Source organism: Petromyzon marinus, chromosome 24 (genome assembly GCF_048934315.1).
Source record: "Petromyzon marinus isolate PM22_M1 ecotype Great Lakes invasive population chromosome 24, UKy_Petmar_22M1.pri1.0, whole genome shotgun sequence".
NCBI classification, from domain to species: domain Eukaryota; kingdom Metazoa; phylum Chordata; class Hyperoartia; order Petromyzontiformes; family Petromyzontidae; genus Petromyzon; species Petromyzon marinus.
Genome location: NC_133690.1, coordinates 8,962,817 through 8,987,647, shown reverse-complemented (window position 1 = coordinate 8,987,647; position 24,831 = coordinate 8,962,817). Strand labels below are relative to the sequence as shown.

At 45.7% G+C, this 24,831-nt stretch overlaps 1 protein-coding gene across 6 annotated transcripts in view; it reads left to right on the top strand.

Annotated features, from left to right (window-relative positions):
- Positions 1–24,831, top strand: part of LOC116945424 (SH3 and multiple ankyrin repeat domains protein 2-like) — a 661,289-nt gene that overhangs the window by 457,139 nt on the left and 179,319 nt on the right. For all 6 annotated transcript variants that reach the window (XM_032959740.2, XM_032959739.2, XM_032959738.2 and 3 more), the window contains exon 14: positions 10,881–10,953. In XM_032959740.2, coding sequence (XP_032815631.2) covers positions 10,881–10,953 — 73 coding nt within the window. The remainder of the gene's footprint in view (positions 1–10,880; positions 10,954–24,831) is intronic.

Below are 24,831 nucleotides of genomic sequence, written 5' to 3'. Positions count from 1 at the left end.
TCAAGTGTGACTGCATTGAGCAATTTTACGTTTTCTTAACTCTGCTGCAGAGAGGAGGAGGTTTGTTTTGTTCCGCTCATCTCTCTCTTCAGCGTGGAAAATATTAACACCACAGTGAAAAGTTGTGGGTGGACTGCGAGGCAAAAACAAGTGTGTTGCCGTGGGAAATATGACCTGGGTGAATATTCAGCAGCCAAGGCAGAGCAAAAAAAACAACTGACTTCTTTACACAGGCGAACTAGACGTAGAAAACAGTTCGGATAAATCTGGTCCGGGTATCATGCACGTGGACCGTAACCACTGTGGAGTTGGATGGAGCGTTCCAGAATCGCCTTGTGATCTTCAGCGGCTTTAGCGGTGCTTCTTTTTTAACGGTTATTTTATACCGTTTTGTTTCATTTGTATAATGTTAGCAGCGTGCACGTCCTTTGGATGTCCGCCCCTCCCTTCCGCTGTGATGTCCTCCTACCAGCCAGCCAGGCAGCAAAACTTTTTTTCATAATATAGGGTGATAAATAACCAAATAATAAAGCGCAATTCAAGCTGTGAACGCACTGCATAAGACAGATACCCTCCTATTACGCTCTGTGACATGTATTGTCACGTGAAGTTAGCAAGCGCCTATGGGACAGCAAACAAAGCGCTGGCATGGCCAACTCCATGTCCGGCCGTCATCATCTCCTCATTGCCGGTGTGCACACAGCATGCTGGGATAGTGGATACTCGCTTCAGGCTGAGTTGACCTAAAAGAGGCTCAAGGCATATCAACACCTCACCTGCCACTGATGTTGTGTATCATAACCAGGGATCGAACACGGGTCATAGAGAGTGGTCATGTTCCAGGGCACTAAACACTGCACCACCACTCCACCCCCCTCCTCCCCCCACTGGTATATGGATATAAACACAAAAAGCCAAAGATCCCCTGTATAGCCAACACGGCACACAAGGGGGTGGGTGGCCAGCACCACGTCCGGGCGCCTTTGTCTCGCCAGTGGTGATGTTTACACACCACACCAGGTACTCATTTGAGGCTCAGTCGACCTAGGCGATGCCCAGAACCGCTTTAGGCAATCGTCACTGGTGTTAGCGGTGAGCAGGAATCAAACTCGGGTCACCAGGTTCATAGCGCAGCACCGCTAACCGTTGCACTACCGCTCCGCACAATGCTGTATTTATATATAAAAACACACAGCACGCGCACACAATTATACAAACACAAACACCCAGATACATGAGCCCCAAGTCACTCAACACGTCCAGCAATGTTGTGATATTTGCGTCCACAATGACCTCCGTCTGCCAAAAGCAAAAATCAATAACACGCACATTCCTCGCCATCGTGCGGAGAGTGTCCTAGCCTAATAAACATCTCGCAGTTCACGAGCATTGGTCGAAGCAAGCCTGACTCTGCAGATGCTTGTTATTGAACCATTGCTGCTGGAATCATGCGCTTCCAGGAGGCCGTGGGGCCGACACAGCATTGTCCCTTAGATTACTTTGGAACCGTCGTTGAAGGCTTTGCTCGTGGCTCGTGGCGATATTTTCCCACCGGCCTCTTCGCGAAGGCACGCCACGCTGTGTCGTGGACACTGGGTAGGTTGTTTTATTTTCGCAGCTGTGCTCTACGGCTCTCCGCCGACGTGTGTCCGTGTCGAACCGCGCGTAATCCGGCACGGTATCCGACGTCTCCGCTAGAAGTCCTTGCAGCTCCTCTATTTAGGTTCCAGTTCCTGAAGAAAGAGGCTTGCCGGCACGTGGAGCAAAACGTCGGACATCAAGCTTAAATTGAGTACCACTTGTGAGAATTCCTGTATTTTGGATACCAACGGTCCCTGCCATAGGAATGTGGAATGATCACTACTGAAGTAGGGCGAAGATAAATGCTGCCCACGCCCATTCCTGGAGAAAGGTTTTGCCATGTTTTGACAGTCTTTTCAACATCGTGGACGTACGTAAATATATGCACTTGCCTTCCCCCAGATTGCCAACCTGTCAAGAGACTGCTTACAAAGGCTCACTTTGACGTTGTATAAAAATAAATGTTGCTGCAGTATGCTAGAAAGGGCTCATCTGATATAAGTCAAACGTCGGCTGCACGGCAAAGTTTATTTCAAGGACGTGTGACCTTAGAGAGTGGCATGGGAGTAAAATGTAGGCATTCAGCACAAAAATCCCACGCTTAATAATTAGCTTTTGAATAACATTCCGTGCGATATTGTGTTACAAACGTGCTTCATGGGCACTGCGGTGTCGTGCTGGCGGTGCCGAGAGTGAGTGTGCAGAAACGGGGGACAAAATACATCTCTTATTGCCTTTTCGTACTTTTTAAAATGTATTTTACAGTGATGCACATTCATGGTGGTTCATACACCACAGCGGTGTGTGTTAATTGGCCGAACAAATTAGCTCGCTGGGTGGTGCTACGTTAGGGCGCTCAACTCTCGCAAGAAGAAACCGGCGGGTTCAAATGCTGGTCAGTATTCGACTTTGCCCAGCAAGCTTCTGGGGCTGTTAAAACGAGTACCCCTTTGTCCTCCAGTCGATGTTCTTTGGATAAGTCAGTCCCCGCGCCAAAGGAATGTGGAATTTCTACCACTGGCGCAGGGCTGCTGATGATGTTGAGTACCACCCAGCACTCGTTACTCAGTGGATACACTTTGACTACGTGAATCAATAGATAACATCATGTAACCATGACCAGACCATTTATGTCTTAAGTAGGTTGGTCAAAGACCTGCAGTGATACATATGCTCATCTTTCAACGATGGTCTTGCTGTCAAAATACTAAATAATGTTTGGAGGGAGAGTACTGAGCCAAAACTGTACAGAGTATGCATTTGAATCCAGCCAGGCTGAACCACCCAAGACTGAACTTAGTTATTCAATGAAGCCAGTGGGTGGTCTCAGCCTGGTCACCAATGATTGCACAATTATGAAAACGGTACATCACAGGTGATAGGGCTGAGACCATCCAACTGTCTCTGAGGAGAATCTGTTTTACAAGGAGACTGAGGCTGGAAACCCTCAGGAGTGCTGGCTCAGGACCATAGTGTCAGCATCAGCTCCTAAACCACCTGGCCATCTGTATTTCTTATGCTTGTTGAGCATCAATCGCCTTTTTGCTGAGCATTAGGATAACCTTGGATTTTATATAGTTTAAAGATATTTACTTACGCTGCTTGGCAAACTGCATTGCATATGTTAAAACTTAAGGTGACCACTTCAGATTGCCTCTTTGGAAAAACAAAAATATCTACAAAAATGCGAAAGGGTGCATTCCATTAATCAACTATTGAGCAACAGGCATCTGTCATTTTGCTTTCTTGAACCAACGTTGGAAATTTCATATTCTTCTGGAAGTGACAGTCCATGCCTAGGACGACTACTGGTTGCCTTTCCACTAATTGGTATACAAAATAAAATAATCTGCAACAGATGATTGGCCTATTTCACCCCTTACAGTACTTGGATGACCTCATGATTGTGCATTCTGCTTCCCAGCCCGACTGCGAGGTATATTTAGTTTTTTTTTATCTGCAGTGATATAATTTAGAAACATTGAAACAAGTTAATGAGAAAAAAAACACCACAGTACCGAGTTTTCTTACACGATATTGTATACATATGAGGTGGGTGACTCAGAGGTCAGATAAGTGAGCTGCAACCACTGAGATCCTGGGTTCAAATCGAGAGAACCATTTGTGATTAAACCCACATTCTAAAGTCGAGTGAGTTGGTGGACTCAGCCGGTGATAAATAATTGCACGCACAAAAAAGATGACATGGAATTTATATTACGTATTTAATTTGACTATTCAAGCTGTGAGAATTTATAATATTGATAAACATTACTTTTGGTGCCAGAGCGGGTGGGAAATTGCTGCCCCTTACTGTGTGGACCAGAGGTCATTTGAAGGAATCTCAGAGGTAGCTCTGCGATATCCCCTTCTGTGAGCCAAATCTTCGACAAGGAGGGCTGCACTGTTCCGAAAGAGATCCAAACGGATGCTTCATCAAGGATGCTTCGCACCTCCGATTAAAGGACGGTTGGCTCCGTACGGTACTAAATAAGTTGAGCGTACATGCACGCATCTCGTGACCCGGCACACGAAATGACAAACGGATAAAATCAGGGGCAAGTGGGAACACATAGCAAGTGGCATATAGCTGTTTACAGATCAGGTGCACCTTTAGCTGACACTTAATCCATTCCTATTGCTATCTCAAAGTCAGTCGCACGTCTGCTTTGGTAGCTGCAGGCCCATCCTAATGTGGAAACACGTACCGCGTTATACTGAGCGCCATTCTGTCGCGATACTTGGGGGAGGGGGGGGGGTCTCGTGGTGGCGCCTCCACCACAGCCGCAAAGGCAGCAGCATGCGTGCGGTATTGTGGTTCATGCAGACATGATTCTTTGTCAAAGGTTTCATTTTGGTGTTGTAACATCTTAACACCTGTTTTGTTGTCAGAGAAAAAAAGGGGAAAACCTCTTCTCATGCTCTTATCCTGTTGCCTATTTCCATCCATGTTTTTTTTTTATTTTCTCGATGCTGCACATCCTGCCTCAAAACTTCGTGATATCGATGCAATCCTTCCTTTTAACATAAAGTTCTACAGCCCACTTGCGCTCTGTATCGGCAGATCCTCATTGGAGTAGGATCAGCTCGGGGCCGTGAATTTGCGCCACCACGTTCGAAATGCGTGAAGTAACGACACCAGATTCGAGCCTCGGTTAAAGTGCCACGTTCACAGCCAATGACGTAACCAATGGCGTAATTGATGGCAACGCGACTTTACAATTGACATGAGACGAATAGACGCTGTGACGTGCGTAGGGAGTCGTGGAATATTGGTAAGTGCACTGCGCTACAAATTCAGCAACCAAAATGAGTTTAATTCCCAGGCATGATCAGTAGCGAGTGTTATCAAAATTGGTCCTGGGCCTCTCCTATATCCATGCAGCCGTTTGCGGTTTGTTCAAAAATCAGCACTGCAGAGGCGAAGTTGGCCGGGCATGGTGCTGGCCACAGCACACCCATACATTGGTCACCTCATGCCGGTTTACAGGCGAAGTCAACACGAAAATTGTATTCAAATTCAGAAACTTCTTGATTGTGCAAAAATAAATAACAAGTGTCTCTTCCGGCCAGATAATAAAACATTCTAATCTATTTACTTTTTTATTCACAAAATGCTCGTGACAGAGTCTCATGACTTCTGAAGGTGTATGGAACACTGCAGTGACTATTTTTTTTAAGAGGTATTAAACGTATGAACACATTGTCATCTGCAAATGAATCCGTTGGGAAAACTGTACTAATGAAACCGGAGGCACTGTTTGTGTGTATTTCGCGGCCAATCAGGGGCCGCCCTGGACTATTTTGCCAGCAACTGGCACCCTATGCGAACCATGCAATCGGCTCCCCAAACCCCAAACCCCAAAGGCAGGTCTAGGCTGAGGTTTTTTTGAACTTGAAAACATTTTGCGCCTATTTTGCGTTTAATGTTTTTTTAAGCGTAGTTTTTTTAAACAGAGGCATGATTATTCGGTTCGTCCGTCCGTCTAACTAGTGTATCTGAGATCAGATAAAATAGAGAAACGACATTTTCAGAATAGATTTGTGCACGACAGCGAGACGATAATTCAGTCCGATGTACGGTATTTATTTTGCAGTAAATACAATATATAACATTAATACATTCTAAAAAATATATATTTTAATCCATATTCCCTCTGAAATAATGACATCTTCGTTATTTTTTACTTGCATATTTTTCCTCGAATTTAGCGCCCCACTTAACTTTTGGCGCCCGAGGCGACCGCCGAGCCACCAATGCTGTTCTGCATTCCCAAGTTCAATTACCCAGCAAGCACCCGGTGCAGCACAATGCCCCCTCGTGTCCTGCAGTGGCATTGCTTGAGGTCCCAAAGCAGAGAAAAGTCCGACCGACCACCCCCCTTGCCTCTGTGGCCAATCACCAAATACAACTTCGCAGCTACCACCACCTTTATTTTGACCTACAGCGCAGCGCGTCACACATCAGGGAATCACTCCTGGCAGGCTCCCGAACCCCTTTCTGTCCGCTCCTTTTATCCGCTCCTCCGTCCTTTCCGGGAACGTTCTCTGACTTTCCACCAACCCCCTTCGTTTTCTCCTAACAGGTCTCCCAACCTTCACCTCATTTTCCATCACGTTTATTTCCTCACCCCCCCCCCCCCCCCCGGGCTCTTTAAAAATGACCCCGATGACCGATCTGATGATTTTAATGGTTCCCTCAGCCTTCAAACCCCATTGTGTGCCCTACGTCGGCTTCTCGGCCTGCGTGACAGCTCCTGGCCAATGAGAGCCAAGCACACACCGCGTGTGAACTCACGATCCGTTAGACCCGCTGAGTGTACACACACACAGTGAGGGAAAAAAAGTATTTGATCCCCTGCTGATTTTGTACGTTTGCCCACTGACAAAGAAATGATCAGTCTATAATTTTAATGGTAGGTTTATTTGAACAGTGAGAGACAGAATAACAACAACGAAATCCAGAAAAACGCATGTCAAAAATGTTATAAATTGATTTGCATTTTAATGAGGGAAATACGTATTTGACCCCTCTACAAAACATGACTTAGTACTTGGTGGCAAAACCCTTGTTGGCAATCATAGAGGTCAGACGTTTCTTGTAGTTGACCACCAGGTTTGCACACATCTCAGGAGGGATTTTGTCCCACTTCTCTTTGCAGATCTCCTCCAAGTCATTAAGGTTTCGAGGCTGACGTTTGGCAACTCGAACCTTCAGCTCCCTCCACAGAGTTTCTATGGGATTAAGGTCTGGAGACTGGCTAGGCCACTCCAGGACCTTAATGTGCTTCTTCTTGAGCCACTCCTTTTTTGCCTTGGCCGTGTGTTTTGGGTCATTGTCATGCTGGAATACCCATCCACGACCCATTTTCAATGCCCTGGCTGAGGGAAGGAGGTTCTCACCCAAGATTTGACGGTACATGGCCCCGTCCATCGTCCCTTTGATGCGGTGAAGTTGTCCTGTCCCCCTAGCAGAAAAACACCCCCAAAGCATAATGCTTCAACCTCCATGTTTGACGGTGGGGATGGAGTTCTTGGGGTCATAGGCAGCATTCCTCCTCCTCCAAACACGGCGAGTTGAGTTGATGCCAAAGAGCTCCATGTTGGTCTCATCTGAACACAACACTTTCACCCAGTTGTCTTCTGAATCATTTAGATGTTCATTGGCAAACTTCAGACGGGCATGTATATGTGCTTTCTTGAGCAGGGGGACCTTGTGGGCGCTGCAGGATTTCAGTCCTTCACGGCGTAGTGTGTTACCAATTGTTTTCTTGGTGACTATGGTCCCAGCTGCCTTGGGATCATTGACAAGATCCTCCCGTGTAGTTCTGGGCTGATTCCTCACCATTCTCATGATCATTGCAACTCCACGAAGTGAGATCTTGCATGGAGCCCCCGGCCGAGGGAGATTGACAGTTCTTTGTGTTTCTTCCATTTGCGAATAATGCAACCAACTGTTGTCACCTTCTCACCAAGCTCGTTGGCAATGGTCTTGTAGCCCATTCCAGCCTTGTGTAGGTCTACAATCTTGTCCCTGACATCCTTGGAGAGCTCTTTGGTCTTGGCCATGGTGGAGAGTTTGGAATCTGATTGATTGATTGCTTCTGTAGACAGGTGTCTTTTATACAGGTAACAAGCTGAGATTAGGAGCACTCCCTTTAAGAGTGTGCTCCTAATCTCAGCTCGTTACCTGTATAAAAGACACCTGGGAGCCAGAAATCTTTCTGATTGAGAGGGGGTCAAATACTTATTTCCCTCAATAAAATGCAAATCAATTTATAACATTTTTGACATGCGTTTTTTCTGGATTTTGTTGTTGTTATTCTGTCTCTCACTGTCCAAATAAACCTACCATTAAATTATAGACTGATCATTCCTTTGTCAGTGGGCAAACGTACAAAATCAGCAGGGGATCAAATACTTTTTCCCCTCACTGTATTAATACGGTTCACCTCTCGGCGCCCCTTACAAAAGTAATGCTTGCTCCCAAACGAGAAGGCAGCTTCTTTGGTTCTTTCGGTAAAGTCACGTAGAATGAGAATAAAATAATAAATTGATAAAATAAAGTAACACAATAATATTCTCAGAGAATGTGATTCTACGTGACTTTACCGAAAGAACCAAAGAAGATGAATCCTTGCAGTCACGAAAGCTTTAAATCGAAAGAGAAGGCAGCTGTTTGCTCCCGAGAACTGCCCCTGATCAGCTCGCCCGTGCATATACACACACTGTCAAATTTGGAATAATTTCAGAAATAATCACCGCCTCAGAAATCGCTGCCTTAAAAGGGGAGGGATCGGCGAGCCAGGAATGTGCTTGTGGATACAGCTCAATAAAGGCGAATATTTTTCGTTGGCCGGGGATAGGTTTGAATGGACCTCGATGCTGCTGCGTCCTTTCATTGTTAAGCCACCATGGGGCCCACGGACGCAGCACTTGTGCTATTGCCACTCTGCGTAACGTAACGGTCGGCACGCTGGGTTTGCAATGCGGAGGTTGCCGGCTAGATTTGATCTCCCAACAGTTGGAACGGTGGCGCAAGTTTCTTAAATTCCTCACCGCCTCTCTCCACCCAGCAGCACGAATGGATTTGAACCTCAGTGAGGCGATCTGTATAGCATGCCTTGGTTGGGTAAATTGTGGGAACTCGCACACACGTTTCAAGATGTGGAATAGTAGGCCAAAGTGCCGTCTGGGAGGGAGGGGGGGGGTACTGTTTAGAGCTCCCCTTAACCAGCGGTGGCTTGAACAGGCAGTTGCGGGGCATTACAGTTAAGACAAGAGTTTATCCCTGCACAAATTAACTATATGTGATTTTACGAGGTAAGGCCCACTGAGCTACATTGCTATTTTTCAGAAGCGACCTGGCCACAAATCATAGCTCAACAAAGTGGCTTATCATGTGGAAATATATATATATATATCAGCCAAATAAACTAAACGCATGATGAGCATTGGTGTGGCACCTATCTCTGTCGGTAGCCATGGACCAGTGATGGGAATTGCACATTCCCATGGCAGGGGTCATTCTCTATTTACAAAAAACTTAATTTGACTTTTCACTAAGTTGTAAATATATTTTTGACCGCAGATGGGTTATGGGTTTCCTCCTGATTGGGAGTTGAACTCACAGTAAATGATTGCTCTAAGCCACAGCACCACCTAGCACCCCTGTGCAACATTGCAGCGTGTTTGTACGTGAGGGGTTGTGGTGGTGGAACAGTGTTATTTGGCACTGCACTGAGATTCCAACTGACTGGGTTTAAATTCCTCATGATGGATGCACACTGGGGGCAGCTGTTATTTTAGACGTGTTTGAAACACAAAATTACAATACACGTGTAAAAACGCATTAATTCACTTACAAATGTTAAGACTTAATGCGTACACAAAATCACTTGTGCAAGAATTGTTGTTTGTCAATGTATGCAAATTGTGCGAAAGTGATTACGCGAGCAAAAACTATCCTGACGTGGCAGCAGAACAAATCTGAAACAGACAAAAAGAAAACGCTGACGATACAAAATTATAATTCTGATCACAGTCCCGAAACGCAACAATGAATTGATTCACTAAGGGAGGGAATAATTACACCCCTAATTATTCCTTTGTGTTATAAGTTATTGGTAGGGTGATGCTCAGTTCGCATTATTATACTCTTTGGTTCTTTCGGTAAAGTCACGTAGGTATAAAATAAATCACAACTGCCGAGCAGTCTGCATCAGCAAAAGGCCATGCTTTCCCATCTGATGATGGACGCTTGTGTTGCACCCGAAACGTCGTGATTTATTTTATTTTACCCTTTTAGCTGGCACAAAAACTGACCTTTATACAAGGGATCATGTTTGCAATAACCACAACACAAGCAGTCAAAATGCATACAAAAGAGACAACTCTGATAATAATATGCACTGTCCTTGAAATTGATTGGTCCACACCCGAGACGGTTTTTCTTAGAGCCTCGTCTCCACTGGTGTTGGACCAGATGACGCCAAAAGGCGTACAACTCAAAAACAGCGCACTATCAGAGTATTGAGAGCTCGGGGCAAGCATTTACATTGTGAGACCTCCTTTGCCAGTAGCAAGATATAGTAATAGGTTTTTACCCTTTTATCTGGCACCAAAACTGACACCTTTATACAAGGCATCATGTTTGCAATAACCACAACACAAGCAGTCAAAAAGCAAACAAAAAGAGACAACTCTGATAATAACATGCACTGTCCTTGAAATTGATTGGTCCACACCCGAGACGGCTTTTCTTAAAGCCTAGTCTCCACTGGTGTTGGACCAGATGACGCCAAATGGCATACAACTCAAAAACAGCACACTATCAGAGTATTGAGGGCTCGGGGTGAGCATTTACATAATGAGACCTCCTTTGCCAGTAGCAAGATATAGTAATAGGTGTTTATCGTTTCAATATGAAATTTTCACCGGGATCGTGTGGTGATACCTGCAGTTCAGGTAGGCAATGAGTTCCACCTTGGGTTAACTAATTGCAGGAGACATGAGAAGGTGATTAATTAAACTAATAGGAAACTTTTTTACGCACCAGTGGGTGCTGAGCTGTTGCCAGACCTGCAGCGTCCCAAGAGGACGCATTCATTATTTGGCTAGTAAACGCGATGTGGACCTCACTGCTCAAGCTGACTCGGAGCCTCTGCATGTCTCTGACTGGCTCAGGATCGGTGTCTACTCATGAGAACATCTCGGAGATACTGATTTTTCTCTCTCTCTCTCAAGTATCGTAATGTCGTAATCGTTGTCGTCCTTTTTCGCTTGCCTTTTTCTTTCAGAAACCCGAGAGGAGAAAGCCAGGAGGTTGTTCCGACACTACACCGTGGGTTCCTATGACAGCATCGACACAAGGTAAGAATAGGCTGCAGCTTTGGATGATTTGCTGTGAATTCTCCATCGGCAGCATGGCGTTGTTGCACAAACAATCTCCGGCTTTTGCTCGGCAGCGAATTTGCACGTATACAGTGCCATTCCTGGCAGTTGGGATTTCATTGAGGCCGCACCTCTTTTTTCAAACGGGTGAGTTGGCCCATTAGAAGCTAATTATTTTTTTTTTGCAATTAGCGTTTGGACGAGCGGATAATTTGTGCGAGTAGAGTATTTTTTTTTTTAGCAAACGCCTTACAAGGTGTTAAACTTGGCACCATGCAATTTATTTTGTGTCTTCAAATGCGACTGAGTCAGCACGTCCCAAGTTACGCGAACTACGATATTTAAAAGGTTGAAATAGTTATCACGATCATCAACCAAGCGTATGAATATCAGCTTCCAACAAGCGATCTCGCAGGGTGTGGGCGGTGTAGCTGAAGGTAAAGAACAAGGTGCAGCCCTGCAATGTCTTCCTGGTGAGATGGGCCTCCGCTATTGTAACAGGGAGCTCTGGAGAAGTGGGGAAGTGAGAGTTACCCACACTTTACCTCACCCCCACGCGACTCGCTGTGGTGTATCTATTTACACTGCTGGGGTGGAATAGAGGGTGTGGGTTGGGGCTGGGTGGGAGTTGATTTAAGAAGCTTGTTCCATCGTTCAGCTGCCTTGCCGGGAGATCGAACTGTGACCTCTCGACCGCGAGTGCAGTGTGCCGACCACGAAACCAGGGCAGCACGTGTAATGACGTGCGTCATTAATCCACTGCTTTGCGGATTTGGCAGTCGCCACGTGACCGCGAGTTTTTATTGCCCGGAATGATCGCTGACCTTCATTGATTTAACACATCCAATCAGAAACGAAGCACTTCGCCTGCTAATGTCCCCAACGGCTCCTTACCAAGTTAAGCGTGGCACTGCTCATATTGTTTTTTTTTTTAGGCACTCGTAAAACGTGTGCACACTTTAGCGCTACTTGGGCTTAATGATGAAACGAATTCAACGTTGTTCCCATCGAGCATAATTGCATTGTCTTAGCGTTTTACAAAGCCGTACGACGCTGCGTTGCCCCACGTTTTATTCCGCGTGTATGTGTGTGTGTGTCCGCGTGTGGATTCATTTGGTATCCCAACCCTGACAGGGCAGGCACATTGTTAAATCATGACATGTCATTGGCCGAGAGAAGCATGTCCCTTGATGACGTCACCGAGAAAACAAAAAGCGGCCTCTTGGGCTCTCCCAGAATTGAGATTCAAGCCACCGATCCTATAACTTAACATTTGTTGCATTAAGACGCTAAATGCTATGTGGCTGGCTGACCCAGGGGGCCTATATTGTTCCTGACAGAGCACTGATAAAATCCTGGGTTGGATTCTGAGATCCCACTCGTGATTAAAATTGACTATATCTGAAGTGTAACGTATATATGACCTCAGCCAAAGTCACCAATGACTGTACAAAAAGCATATACGTTTATGTTTTAACTTGAATCAGCATAATCAAGCTGTGAAGATTTAAATGTACAGCATCCAACATCTTTTAAACAGCATGGATTTCTGAGATCCCACTCGTGATTAAAATTGACTATATCTGAAGTGTAACGTATATATGACCTCAGCCCAAGTCACCAATGACTGTGCAAAAAGCATATACGTTCATGTTTTAACTTGAATCAGCATAATCAAGCTGTGAAGATTTAAATGTACAGCATCCAACATCTTTTAAACTGCATGGATTTCCAATAGAATTTTTTTTGGTTGTCAGATTGTGAGTAAAATTCCAATGTGTGTCATACGCCCTCCTCTACCCAGCACAGCCAAATAAATAAAGTTGTCACGCGAACACGCGTGTCAATTCATTATTGCTTCAGCACCATAGGTGTGTTGGACAGCGATCGGCGATATCTTAACAATCGGTACGACGTCTTCACTGGCGGTTACAACCAGCAACATCAGACGATTGCCAGAATTTGTGAAAATCTCGCTCCAGCCTTGGGTGTTAAATAGGCGGTGTGATGTCATCAGAATGCCTCCCCCCTCCAGCGAGCAAGGAGTATAGGGAGTTATGCCTAGAGGGGCATGTATTAGCATAAATTATAATATGTAACGTTTGATTTAAATATAATTTGTTCCAAATTCATAACAGGAAAGAAAAGCACGTTTAAATATACCAAAAATGTAGTTTTTTTCACACAGTCTGGCACCATTCTCAATCTCGTAACATCAATCCAAATTCATAATCAGCGTAGAGTCAGCGATAAATCCCAAAATAATAATTGTAAATATGAAAAGAGGGGCGGCGGCGGCGGGGGGGGGTGAAATTCACAAATATATTTCACGTTTAAATATAGCCAGGCCAAATGTGTGACAACTGGACATTGCTTATAATACGGAGTGCCAGGCCTATTTATCAGCGAGGTGAAATTACGTAAAAGCCAAGCTGCTATGCGGAGGGGGGCGGGGGGAGTGGCTGATGCTGGGAAATAATTATGGGAAAAAAATATAGAAAGCCCAAGCTTGCAATGAACCAGTGGGGAACACCTGCAGAGGCTGTCAGAACGGTAGTGTTGATGATGATGAATCGGCTGAAATTTAATTTGTTTTTTGGGGGGGGAGGGGATATGGGTGAAACTCCATGCTCACCGCGCCAGACACTGTTTCCTTGGGCATGTGATGAATAGCAGATTGCTCACCCACCACCCGCTGTTATCTTCGCCTGACACATTTGCATTGTGGCATTGTCGGTTCAAATCCTCGAGTCGCAAAAAGGGAGCGAAACCAATAACAAAAGCACACACGTCGATCATAGGAACATCTTAAGGCAACGTATAAGGTGTTCAATTCTTATTCTGCTCTCTCTTTTGTGCGTCTATTAATACGTGGGTAAATGTGGGTGATTTGTTGAGTGCTGCTGATGAGTTTCAAAGAGCACGAAGCTAATCCGCACGCATCTTACGCAATTGATTGAAAGCTAATTTCTTTAGAACTCCTTTTTTGTGTTTAGTTGTCCTTCCTCCGCACCTCCGATTAGCACAGTTGGCTGCGTACGGTGCCAAAGAAGTTCAACATCGAATTGCTCTTAAACACGTGTACTTTGACGACCTTTTTATAGGTTCTGTGTTCAACATTATGGCGTCCAGGTGTTGGTATAAGCAAGACACTCAGTGCACAATTAGAAGGTTTTGAGTTCAAGTCCCAGTTAAGGGCGTCAGTTCAGCCAATCATACATTTGGGGGTCAATAAAAAAAAACATTATCTCGAGAGCTCCCTCTAGTGGAGGGTCCTTAGCCAGCAGTGGCTTGAGGAAACAATTGCAGGGCAGCACCTTGAACTTTACTTCTACATGTCAAGTCAAGACAGACAATTGCTCCTGCTCAAATCAACATTGGGTGGTACTCAGCTCTGCGGATGGTCACGAGCCGGTGGTTGAAATTCCACATTCCTATGGCTGGTACTTTCCATAAAGTGTTATGGAAGAGTCACCAGCCATCGAAATGTGGAATTTCGACCACTGGCTTGTGGCGAATGTGCCTGCCCTGTCAGTTTGGGATACCAAAAATACTCACACACATTTTATTCAGTTTTTGTGTGTGTATGAATATGTGAGTACATGTGGGTGATTTGCTGTAGTGCAAGCTAGTCCGCATGCATCTCACTCAATTGCTCATAAGAACATTGTACACTAATGACCTTTTTATAACACTTCAGGGAATTTACCAACCGCTGGCTCTTGGCATTTGCTTATTTTAGCCTGATGAATAAATATATAGCCTTGTTTACACAGAACATATCAACTTCAATACTGTATATAAACAAAAACAATTCAGACGATGCAGTGTACAGCCAGGCGTGTGTGAAATTCGGATGGGTGATGTATAAGCCGTGGGCCATTTGTGCTGAGTAAGCAGGGTCAGGCCTCGTGGGAGCTGGGGAGAGTGTGAGAGTGAGGTGGGGTGGGGGATACTCTTGGGGCTGTATATGGGGGGGTGCTTGTGGTGGCCTCGGGATTGTGCAGAGGTCTCACAGCGGTGGCTGCTGTGCTGTGTAAGCGCTCGCGCGCTGAGCTGCTGTTGCCATGACGGTGGTTGGCTGCAACCAAAAATTCCCGGATTCTGTCACTCTGGACAGGCTGTTTGACTTTATTGCATGCTCGTCTGCCATCCAAATCATTGCTTTGTGAACGCAGCCATCCGTACAATCTAGCAGGCACGTAAAAGGTGCAGCCCTGAAACTGCGTTGCGCACGCCACTGTTGGCGGAAGGGACATCCACTAGAAGCCTGCTCTATGGAGCCCCCTCTAAGTGGGTACTGTAGTTGTGGACAACTCTTACACGCTGGCGAAACATCTTGAAAGAAACCCCAAGTACTTTGTACTCCTATCGTGATTTTTTCTACTGTTTGTTGTTGTAATGTTTTTACCCGCCCCTACTGGACATCTGTGACAACGAGCTTTATAGCCCGTCGTATTTCTCCAGTGTACATAAATATTCTGATTCTGACCGACGTGCCGCGGGGAGGCCTTCATGCAGAAGTGGATTGGAAAAAGGGGCTGCGAGTTAACTTACAGGGACGTTGTTTACATGGGAAAGTGGCCATATGGTGGTTGTACTACGATCCTATCCTGACAGGTTGCCCAACGTGGATACCGGCAGTGGAAAGTGATGTCTCAAGCCTGTCCCGAGTCTCTCCTCGGTCGACGCAGCCCAAAAATAAGAATCAAGTTGGGTTGTATTAAAATAAACATTGAGAAGTCAAAAGGTGGCTTGGGCATTCTTGTTGGTCACACGACCTCCTCGTCTGCCTTTCCACCCTTTATAGGTGCTAACCAACGTTAATTAGTCGATCTTTGCACTTGTGTATAAATGTACGTGTGTGTATGTGCAATATGCAAGGGACTCTTCTCACGAGCCAGTTAGGTTCCAGAGGTCTATTTATAAGTCGATTTGGTCGTAAGTCCAACTTTATTTACTCCTGTCGATTTAGAATGTTGTACGGCATGTACATTAAACACCGGGAATGACTTAAAAAAATGTATAATCTCCTGTAGGCGTAGATGCCACCGATTCTTCATGTTCTGCAGATGTAGATGCCACCACCGCCATCTATTGCGCGGTGGTCACGACTCTCGGTCCAAACCGGCAACTGGACATACGGGACAGGTTTGTTCGTATCTTTGAAAGTTCGTAATTCGAATGTTCGTAAGTAGAGGAGGCCCTGTAATGCAGACATCCACATGCGTCACGGGTTTCTAACATCAATGTACAGTACTCCAATGACTGAGCAATGTATTGGCTGAAAAAAGAAAATAGAAAACCTTTTGACCAACAGGCACGTAATGTAATATATTTTCCATTGATAATTGTTCGACACTAATATATGATAATTATACGTATGTGCGTGTGACCAAATCACCAGATCTCAGAGTTAGAGCCTGCATAGTGCTTTAATGTGTGACCACCATGCATAATAGGGCAGCACAGTGGCGAGATGTTATACTACCTCGCCTGGTATACAAGAGGTCGTGGGTTCGATCCCGACCCTGACGCCTCTATATTTGGAGTTTGCGTGTTTTCCCCATGGTGGTCACATGGATTTTTCTCCGAGTCATCCGGTTTTTCCCTCCACATTTAGAATCAACATCACGCGTTTTTAATATGTGGCTGCTGCTATAACTTTCCACATGATGAGCCAATTCGTTTGTGGCCAGGTCGCTTCTGAAAAAGAGCGATGTAGCTTAGTGGGCCTGACCTAGAAAAATAAAAAAAATAGCTTAGCTTAGTCTATTAGGTTGTTATAGTCTGTGGGACTACGATGTGTTGCAGCAGAGGGTGGTATATAGCTACATCTGTTCCTACGTACCGCATCTATACCAGGGTTTTCCAAACTCCAGTCCTCAGCGACCCACCACCACGCTCCGTCTTGCCACGTTTACGAATTCACTCTGTTCCACACTGCACTTGCCCGATGATTGTTAAACACGTCCTACGTGGTTGGCGTGCGAAACAATTAACGTTGTCTGCTTCACGTGGAACACGTGTGTGTGTGTGTCTCGTGGGGAGCGGCGGTGCAGCGGTGAGGGCGCAGCGCTATGAACCCGGCGACCCGAGTTCGATTCCCGCTCACGGCCAGCCCCACTGATGATTATCTGAACTGGTCCAGGGCCCTCTCCTAGGTTGACTCAGCCTCAAATGAGTACCTGGTGCGGTGTGTAAACATCGTCACTGGGGAGACAAAGGTGGCCAGGCGTGGTGCTGGCCACCCACCCCCTCGTGTACTGTGCCTTCATAGGTGCTTACTAACAGCACTTGTCCCAACAGTCTCTTAAGGATATACGGGGGTCTTTGTGAAACACATGTTTTATTCGGCTCCATTCACTGCAAACAGCGTTAATTTCTTGGTGGGGGGGGCGGGGGTTATGTGGAATGCGTTTAACAATCATCAGGCACGTCCAGCTTGGAATGAGTTGATTTTAATCGGGAGAGGCAAATTGGTTAAACGCGGGGAAAAAAAAAAACGTAGCTTGGTGGGTCGCTAGTACTGGAGTTTGGGAAACCCTGATTTATATCCTTCCACCACCATTTATGGTTCCTGCCTTCACTCACCTGCACTGACCAGCATGGTGAAGCATGGTTAAATCACCTATACGGTACATGGAGGTAAGGCCCACTGAGCTATGTACTATTTTTCAGAAGTGACTTGGCCACAAACGATAGCTCAACGAAGTAGCTTGTCGCGTGAAAATGCATAGCAGCCAAATATTCTAAACGCCCGTTGACTGGAAATGTGACTAACGCAGGGCTGTGGACACACAGGACGGTTCACATCAATGAACAAAACAGAGAGCCGACACGCAGCAGACAGGTTCCGTACAGCTTCGCAATATCCGACCGTCACATATCCGCCTTGACCAATTAACCGCTCGCACGCCCGGTTCGTAGTCGGGATGCACAGTGTCATTTGGACATCTCATAGATGTCTGAAGATTCCACGTATCCACCAGTGTAACACTTCTCGGCAAGGTCGTCAATAACAATATTCATCATAGTGAAGGATTTTATACCGAGTCTCATGGCTATTTTTAGGAGCCTCCTGCAAGCGGACGTTTGGCCAGTGCCATGAAATAAGGCGTGCTTTGCAGGTCGTCGTTAACGGTGGTACCGATGCAATACCAGGCATTTCATGAATGGATTCAAGAATCCACTTGCTTCTTTCGCACCGTACGTAGCCAACCAACCGTGCTAATCGGAGGCGCGGCTATCTCCTGGGGGTGCCGCGATGGCGAGGTATGAACTCTCTCGCCTAGTATGCAGGAGGTCGTGGGTTCCACCCTGACGCCTCTATATTTGGAGTTTGTTTTCTCAATGGTGGTCGTGTGGATTTTTTTCTGGGTCCTCCGTTTTTCCCTCCAAATTTTACAATCAACATGCCTTTAGAGTATTCGGCTGCTATACATTTCCACGTGATAAACCACTTCGTTGAGATTTCATTTGTGGCCAGGTCGCTTCTGGAAAAGAGCTAGAAAGCTCAGTACTGGGCCTTACTAGGTATTTTTTTTTTAGTTTAGTTATTCACAATTCAAAGTTGTGATTATGTTTCATTTCAGTTTCATTTATTTGGTATAGCCCTGTCAGCCATTCGGCTCTTGAATCGGGTGCAACAAACAAAAAACAAAAACACGAACAAGAACAAGAAAACATCTTAAAGTTACTATGTGACTGTGCAAACAGAAAATCCAGGAAAAAAAACAGCAAAATATTCCATGTGTGTCTGTTCAAAATGTTCAGCGTGCTTCCCGACATGCAACAAACTTTAAATTTGCCATGTAGGTACTTTCCAGACTGTACACCATGCAAAAATTATGAAAATACACTTTTTTGGGTTTTTTTTTTTTTGGGGGGGGGAGCTCAATAATGCAGATATTTTTTGCACGGCAAGTGAGCTGTGACGTCAAATCTGTCATGTGACCCGCGCATGTGGAAGAGTAACGCATTGTAGTGTAGTGGTTAGCGCGCTGCGCTACGAACCCAGCGACCCGAGTTAGATTCCCGCTCACGGCCACGACAGGTGACGATTATTTCAATCGCTCCTGGGCCTCCCCTAGGTCGACTCAGCCTCAAACGAGTAACTGGTGTGGTGTGTGAACATGCCACTGTGGAGACAAAGGCGGCCGGGCATTGTGAATCCAAGTCCCGGGCGAAGCCGGGTAGTAAAGCTAGTGACATATAAATATAACGCAACCCTCCACCACCCGACACGGCAAATGAGTGAAAATTGTGTCACGTTGACAAAAGACAAATCGTTCACTACTTTAGCCCACTGGTGTGTTGAAGAGTGAATCCACAACATTTAAAAAAAAAATTAGTACGACGTTTCGCTGGTAATTACATCCAGCATCATCGGGCAATTTGCCAGAATGGTTATTCACATATCCCCGTGGGTTTTTGGGAGTTTCTAAAATCTATTTGATCCACCAAGCCTTGACTCCAAATCGCTGGATCACAGACATGGGTCAGCCCCACCTCGCCTCGCTCCTACGGTGAGAACGAGAAGCTTGCTTGATCTAACTTGGGTATATGGACGACATTGGCTCAGTTTTTCTTCTCTGACATGGGCGTTATGTCAGTTCACGTTTTCAGTGAGGGAAAAAAGTATTTGATCCCCTGCTGATTTTGTACGTTTGCCCACTGACGAAGAAATGATCAGTCTATAATTTTAATGGTAGGTTTATTTGAACAGTGAGAGAGAATAACAACAACAAAATCCAGAAAAACGCATGTCAAAAATGTTATGAATTTATTTGCATTTTAATTATGGAAATAAGTATTTGACCTTTCAATCAGAAAGATTTCTGGCTCCCAGGTGTCTTTTATACAGGTAATGAGCTGAGATTAGGAGCACACTCTTAAAGGGAGTGCTCCTAATCTCAGCTCGTTACCTGTATAAAAGGAACCTATCCACAGAAGCAATCAATCAATCAGATTCCAAACTCTCCACCATGTCCAAGACCAAAGAGCTCTCCAAGGATGTCAGGGACAAGATTTTAGACCTACACAAGGCTGGAATGGGCTACAAGACCATTGCCAAGCAGCTTGGTGAGAAGGTGACAACAGTTGGTGCGATTATTCGCAAATGGAAGAAACACAAAAGAACTGTCAATCTCCCTCGGCCTGGGGCTCCATGCAAGATCTCACCTCGTGGAGTTGCAATGATCATGAGAACGGTGAGAAATCATCCCAGAACTACACGGGAGGATCTTGTCAATGATCTCAAGGCAGCTGGGACCATAGTCAGCAAGAAAACAATTGTTAACACACTACGCCGTGAAGGACTCAAATCCTGCAGCGCCCGCAAGGTCCCCCTGCTCAAGAAAGCACATATACATGCCCGTCTGAAGCTTGCCAATGAACATCTGAATTATTCAGAGGACAACTAGGTGAAAGTGTTGTGGTCAGATGAGACCAAAATGGAGCTCTTTGGCATCAACTCAACTCGCCGTGTTTGGAGGAGGAGGAATGCTGCCTATGACCCCAAGAACACCATCCCCACCGTCAAACATGGAGGTGGAAACATTATGCTTTGGGGGTGTTTTTCTGCTAAGGGGACAAGACAACTTCACCGCATCAAAGGGACGATGGACGGGGCCATGTACCGTCAAATCTTGGGTGAGAACCTCCTTCCCTCAGCCAGGGCATTGAAAATGGGTCGTGGATGGGTATTCCAGCATGACAATGACCCAAAACACACGGCCAAGGCAACAAAGGAGTTGCTGAAGAAGAAGCACATTAAGGTCCTGGAGTGGCCTAGCCAGTCTCCAGACCTTAATCCCTTAGAAAATCTGTGGAGGGAGCTGACTGTTCGAGTTGCCAAACGTCAGCCTCGAAACCTTACTGACTTGGAGAAGATCTGCAAAGAGGAGTGGGACAAATGCCTCTTGAGATGTGTGCAAACCTGGTGGCCAACTACAAGAAACGTCTGACCTCTGTGATTGCCAACAAGGGTTTTGCCACCAAGTGCTAAGTCATGTTTTACAGAGGGGTCAAATACTTATTTCCCTCATTAAAATGCAAATCCATTTATAAAATTTTTGACATGCGTTTTTCTGGATTTTGTTGTTGTTATTCTGTCTCTCACTGTTCAATTAAACCAACCATTAAAATTATAGACTGATCATTTATTTGTCAGTGGGCAAACGTACAAAATCAGCAGGGGATCAAATACTTTTTTCCCCTCACTGTGCCCCCCTTTAGTTACTCGGACCACTTCGCTGCCTCGCAGATGGTGCCTTCTTCTTAAGCTCGGCTCTCCGAGGAGAGTTACGGGCCGGGCTGCAAGAGCTGCGCTAATATTCATCTGTTCCAGCAGGGGCCCATCTCCAATCATGGACCCATGTGGAAAAAAATTTGAAATGAAATTAACGGCCACCTTCTCTCAATAATGGTGCGCAGCAACAGTCCGTTTTGTCCTTTGATTTTATTACTCGATGCTCGGAACTGCCAAAGTACCATTCAATTGGCAAAAATGTTCATTTTGTACGTGCGTCTTTGAAATGGCTGTGGGATGGCGACTTGAAGGTGAGCTTGATTAAACATGATGGGATCGTGTGTGCTGGACACCCACATAAACGAACATTGACATGACAATAGGAGGCAGAACAGCAGCTAGGTTGCTGGTCTGCACGCACTCATGGCTTAGCGGGGGGGGGGGGGGGGGGCGCATTCGCCGCTTGTTGCAGAGGTTCGCAGTTGTAATCCAGTGTGCGCGCTGATAATTATTCTTATTGCGGGTGTAGCAACCGTCATAACGCTACGCACCGTCTGCTTAACAGTGGACGTTAAAGATACTCTGATGTTATTCGCAAGAGTAGGCCATCGTGTGCCGATGTCAGGGTAAACATTTGCCAAAGAATATCCGCAAATTACTAAATTTAGATTAAACATCGCGACCGTTGCTTCCTACTGCCATACTAATGCACGTTTGCAGGGCAGGCAGAGTGCTGATGTGAAGCACTTTGTAATGCCCCAGCGTATCGGGCTCTATATTAACAATTAATTATCATAATTATTAGTATCATTGATGCACAAATAGAAAATTGAAAAACTCTCCAATGCGCGACTGTGGTCATCCAGAACAGATCGTACAGCGTACAAAGACGCAATGCCCCGACCCACACATACGAAGGAGACATCGCAGCGACGAGACACGACTCCGCTGGCTCCTGATGCCGTTGTCTGACTTGACCACCTGAATGTGAAATTGTGGTTGTTGCTCTGCATCGACATCAGCAGCCTTACGAAGAAAAATAAGATTTAAATTTTGAGTTAAAGCTTTCGTGACTGCAGGGATTCATTTTCTTGGTTCTTTCGGTAAAGTCACGTAGAAGGGAAACAATAAAATAATAAAAATATAAAACAATAAAATTCTCACGACGTTTCGACTGCAACACAAGCAATCGTCATCAGGTGTGGAAACCACAGCAAGAAAATTTGAAAAAAATAAAGAAAAAACCGCCACATTTTTTTAAATTTTCTTGCTGTGGTTTCCACACCTGATGACGATTGCTTGTGTTGCAGTCGAAACGTGAGAATTTTATTGTTTTATATTTTTATTATTTTATTGTTTCCCTTCTACGTGACTTTACCGAAAGAACCAAGAATAAAAAGAAGATTGTTCTGAGCATTCTTTTCTTGCATTTGTTTTGTTATCTTTGTGGTATCCTCTCGTGTCCCAGCACTGCAAACAGGGGTTTATCATCCCCGAATGAGGGTCCTGAGGTTCAGTGATGATTTGCCGTATGAAATATGTTTTTTTATAATGAGGAACATGGCTCACTTGCTCACCACCCAGTTCCAACCTCACTGCACGAGTATGTAATGCAATTTGAAACAGTCGGGTTGATTGATGGTTCAGCATTCACTGATTCACTCCAGTCGCTTTGCTCATCGGTCGTCAGTCACTTCCTTATCGCTCTTCTATCGCTGCTACCGTGGGTTTCTGTTTCCACGAACCTCACTCGTGGATTCCTCCACCCACGTTGAGGACTCAGTCTACCAGACACTGACAGTTCCGTCTCATCATTGGTGCCGTATTCAACCACCACTCTGCAGGTCACAACGCATCTCTTTCTGCTTTGCATGGACGTACGTATGTGCGGTGAACTTCTTTCGCACCGTACGTCGCCAACCGTGCTAATCGGGGGTGCACGGGAAGGGTAACAAACTAAACACACACCGCACGACTTTGAAATTATCTCTCCATTGTCCACTCTCTCGAGTCCTTAGAACGTTGCCCCATTAAATTATTATCGTTAACTCTTATCTAATATCGCCTTCAATAGTGCTGTTTGTTGCTGGCTGATCCACGTGTTGGTCCTTTAGAGTTTGTGCTCAGAAAACGTGATCTACAACAAAAAATAGTGCCTTCCCATGCCCGGACACTGAGACAGGAACCCTGACAACCTGAGTTGAATCCACCTTTTTGGAAGTGAAGTCCCTGTTTGAATTTAATTCTAGAACATGTAATATTCTCTATTCATTCAAGTCGTGTGTCGTATTTCTGTCCCACAGGATAACATTAGAATGCGCGGAATCGTCGAGTGTGTGTGTGTGTTTATACGTGCGTGTGTGTGGTCCATTCATCTGCGCCGGTTAGACACATTCAGGCTGGCTTGTCTACAATCCATCCTGGGTTTAACCAGGCTAAATTGTGCGAGGAGCTCAGAAATCCTTGAAAGATCTGGGACACAGTCCAATCAGTGAGCTCCTCTGACGGGCAAAGCTGCGTTGGTTAGCGCACTGCACGACGATCCGGGCAGTCCGAGTTCGATTTATGTTCACGACTAATAACAGTGGCGACTCTTTGTACCGGTCCTGGGCCACCCATATCTGGACGCGGCCTTGAATGAGTACCGGGTGTGGTTTGTAAACATCGCAATTGGGGAGACAAAGGCGGCCGGACGTGGTGTTGGCCACCCACTCCCCCGTGTGCCGTAGGCGCTCGCCAAGAGCACTTTCCCCCGCCCCTGTTACGGGGCGGGGGAGTTGTTTGTCTTTGGTCCATTCATCAAACGACAAATCATGGGTGTGCAGCAAGAAACACAATTATTATTCAGCACAAATTAAACGCCACCACTGCCACCGCGACAGCGAGCAGCACTTCGCGGAGCCATTCAAAGTCACCCGGAGCCACTGCTGAGCACAAAGCCCTTGTGTGGTCGTGCCGCAGCTTTAGCTGCGAGCAGGAGGGTCTGGCGTGAAAATACAGAGAGCCGCAAGTCTCTTGTGCGGAGCGATAGTCCAAGTCTGATGCGACTTTTGCGTGTCATCAAAAATGCGATTTAGATTGAGCCTCTCCCCCCCCCCCCCGCCCTTTTTTATTGCGTTGGTATTATTTCTTTCAGTTTGAAGCCTCCGGTCAGTCACTCGGTGGATCAATAAATCGATCGAATTATTTGTTAAATCATCACGAGAGCCCATTGAGACGATGTGGCTTTTGCAATAGAGAGCTGCGAAAACAACAGAGCCGCGTTGTTGTCTGGCAGCGTTTCGAACGTTGGTCAATTGAAACCTTTCGGAGGTGACATCGAATTTGTGGAATTCTCAAAATGAAATGAGCATATTCAAGGCGTTATTGCACGGTGCACAACAGCAGCTCGTCGATGGTGATCAGAGGCACACACAACAGCGGCTTGCTATTGCAAATATCGGTACAACCTTTGAAGCGTGTCAGCAGGAAGTGACATTCAGAACGGTTGTATTTTAAAATGGGCTCCTACTAATTATGTGTGAGCTTAGCTAATCTACTGTGCGCCCTCGTTCATTTTACAACACTGGGATGTAGCTGATTGATGTGGTCGTATTACATTTTTC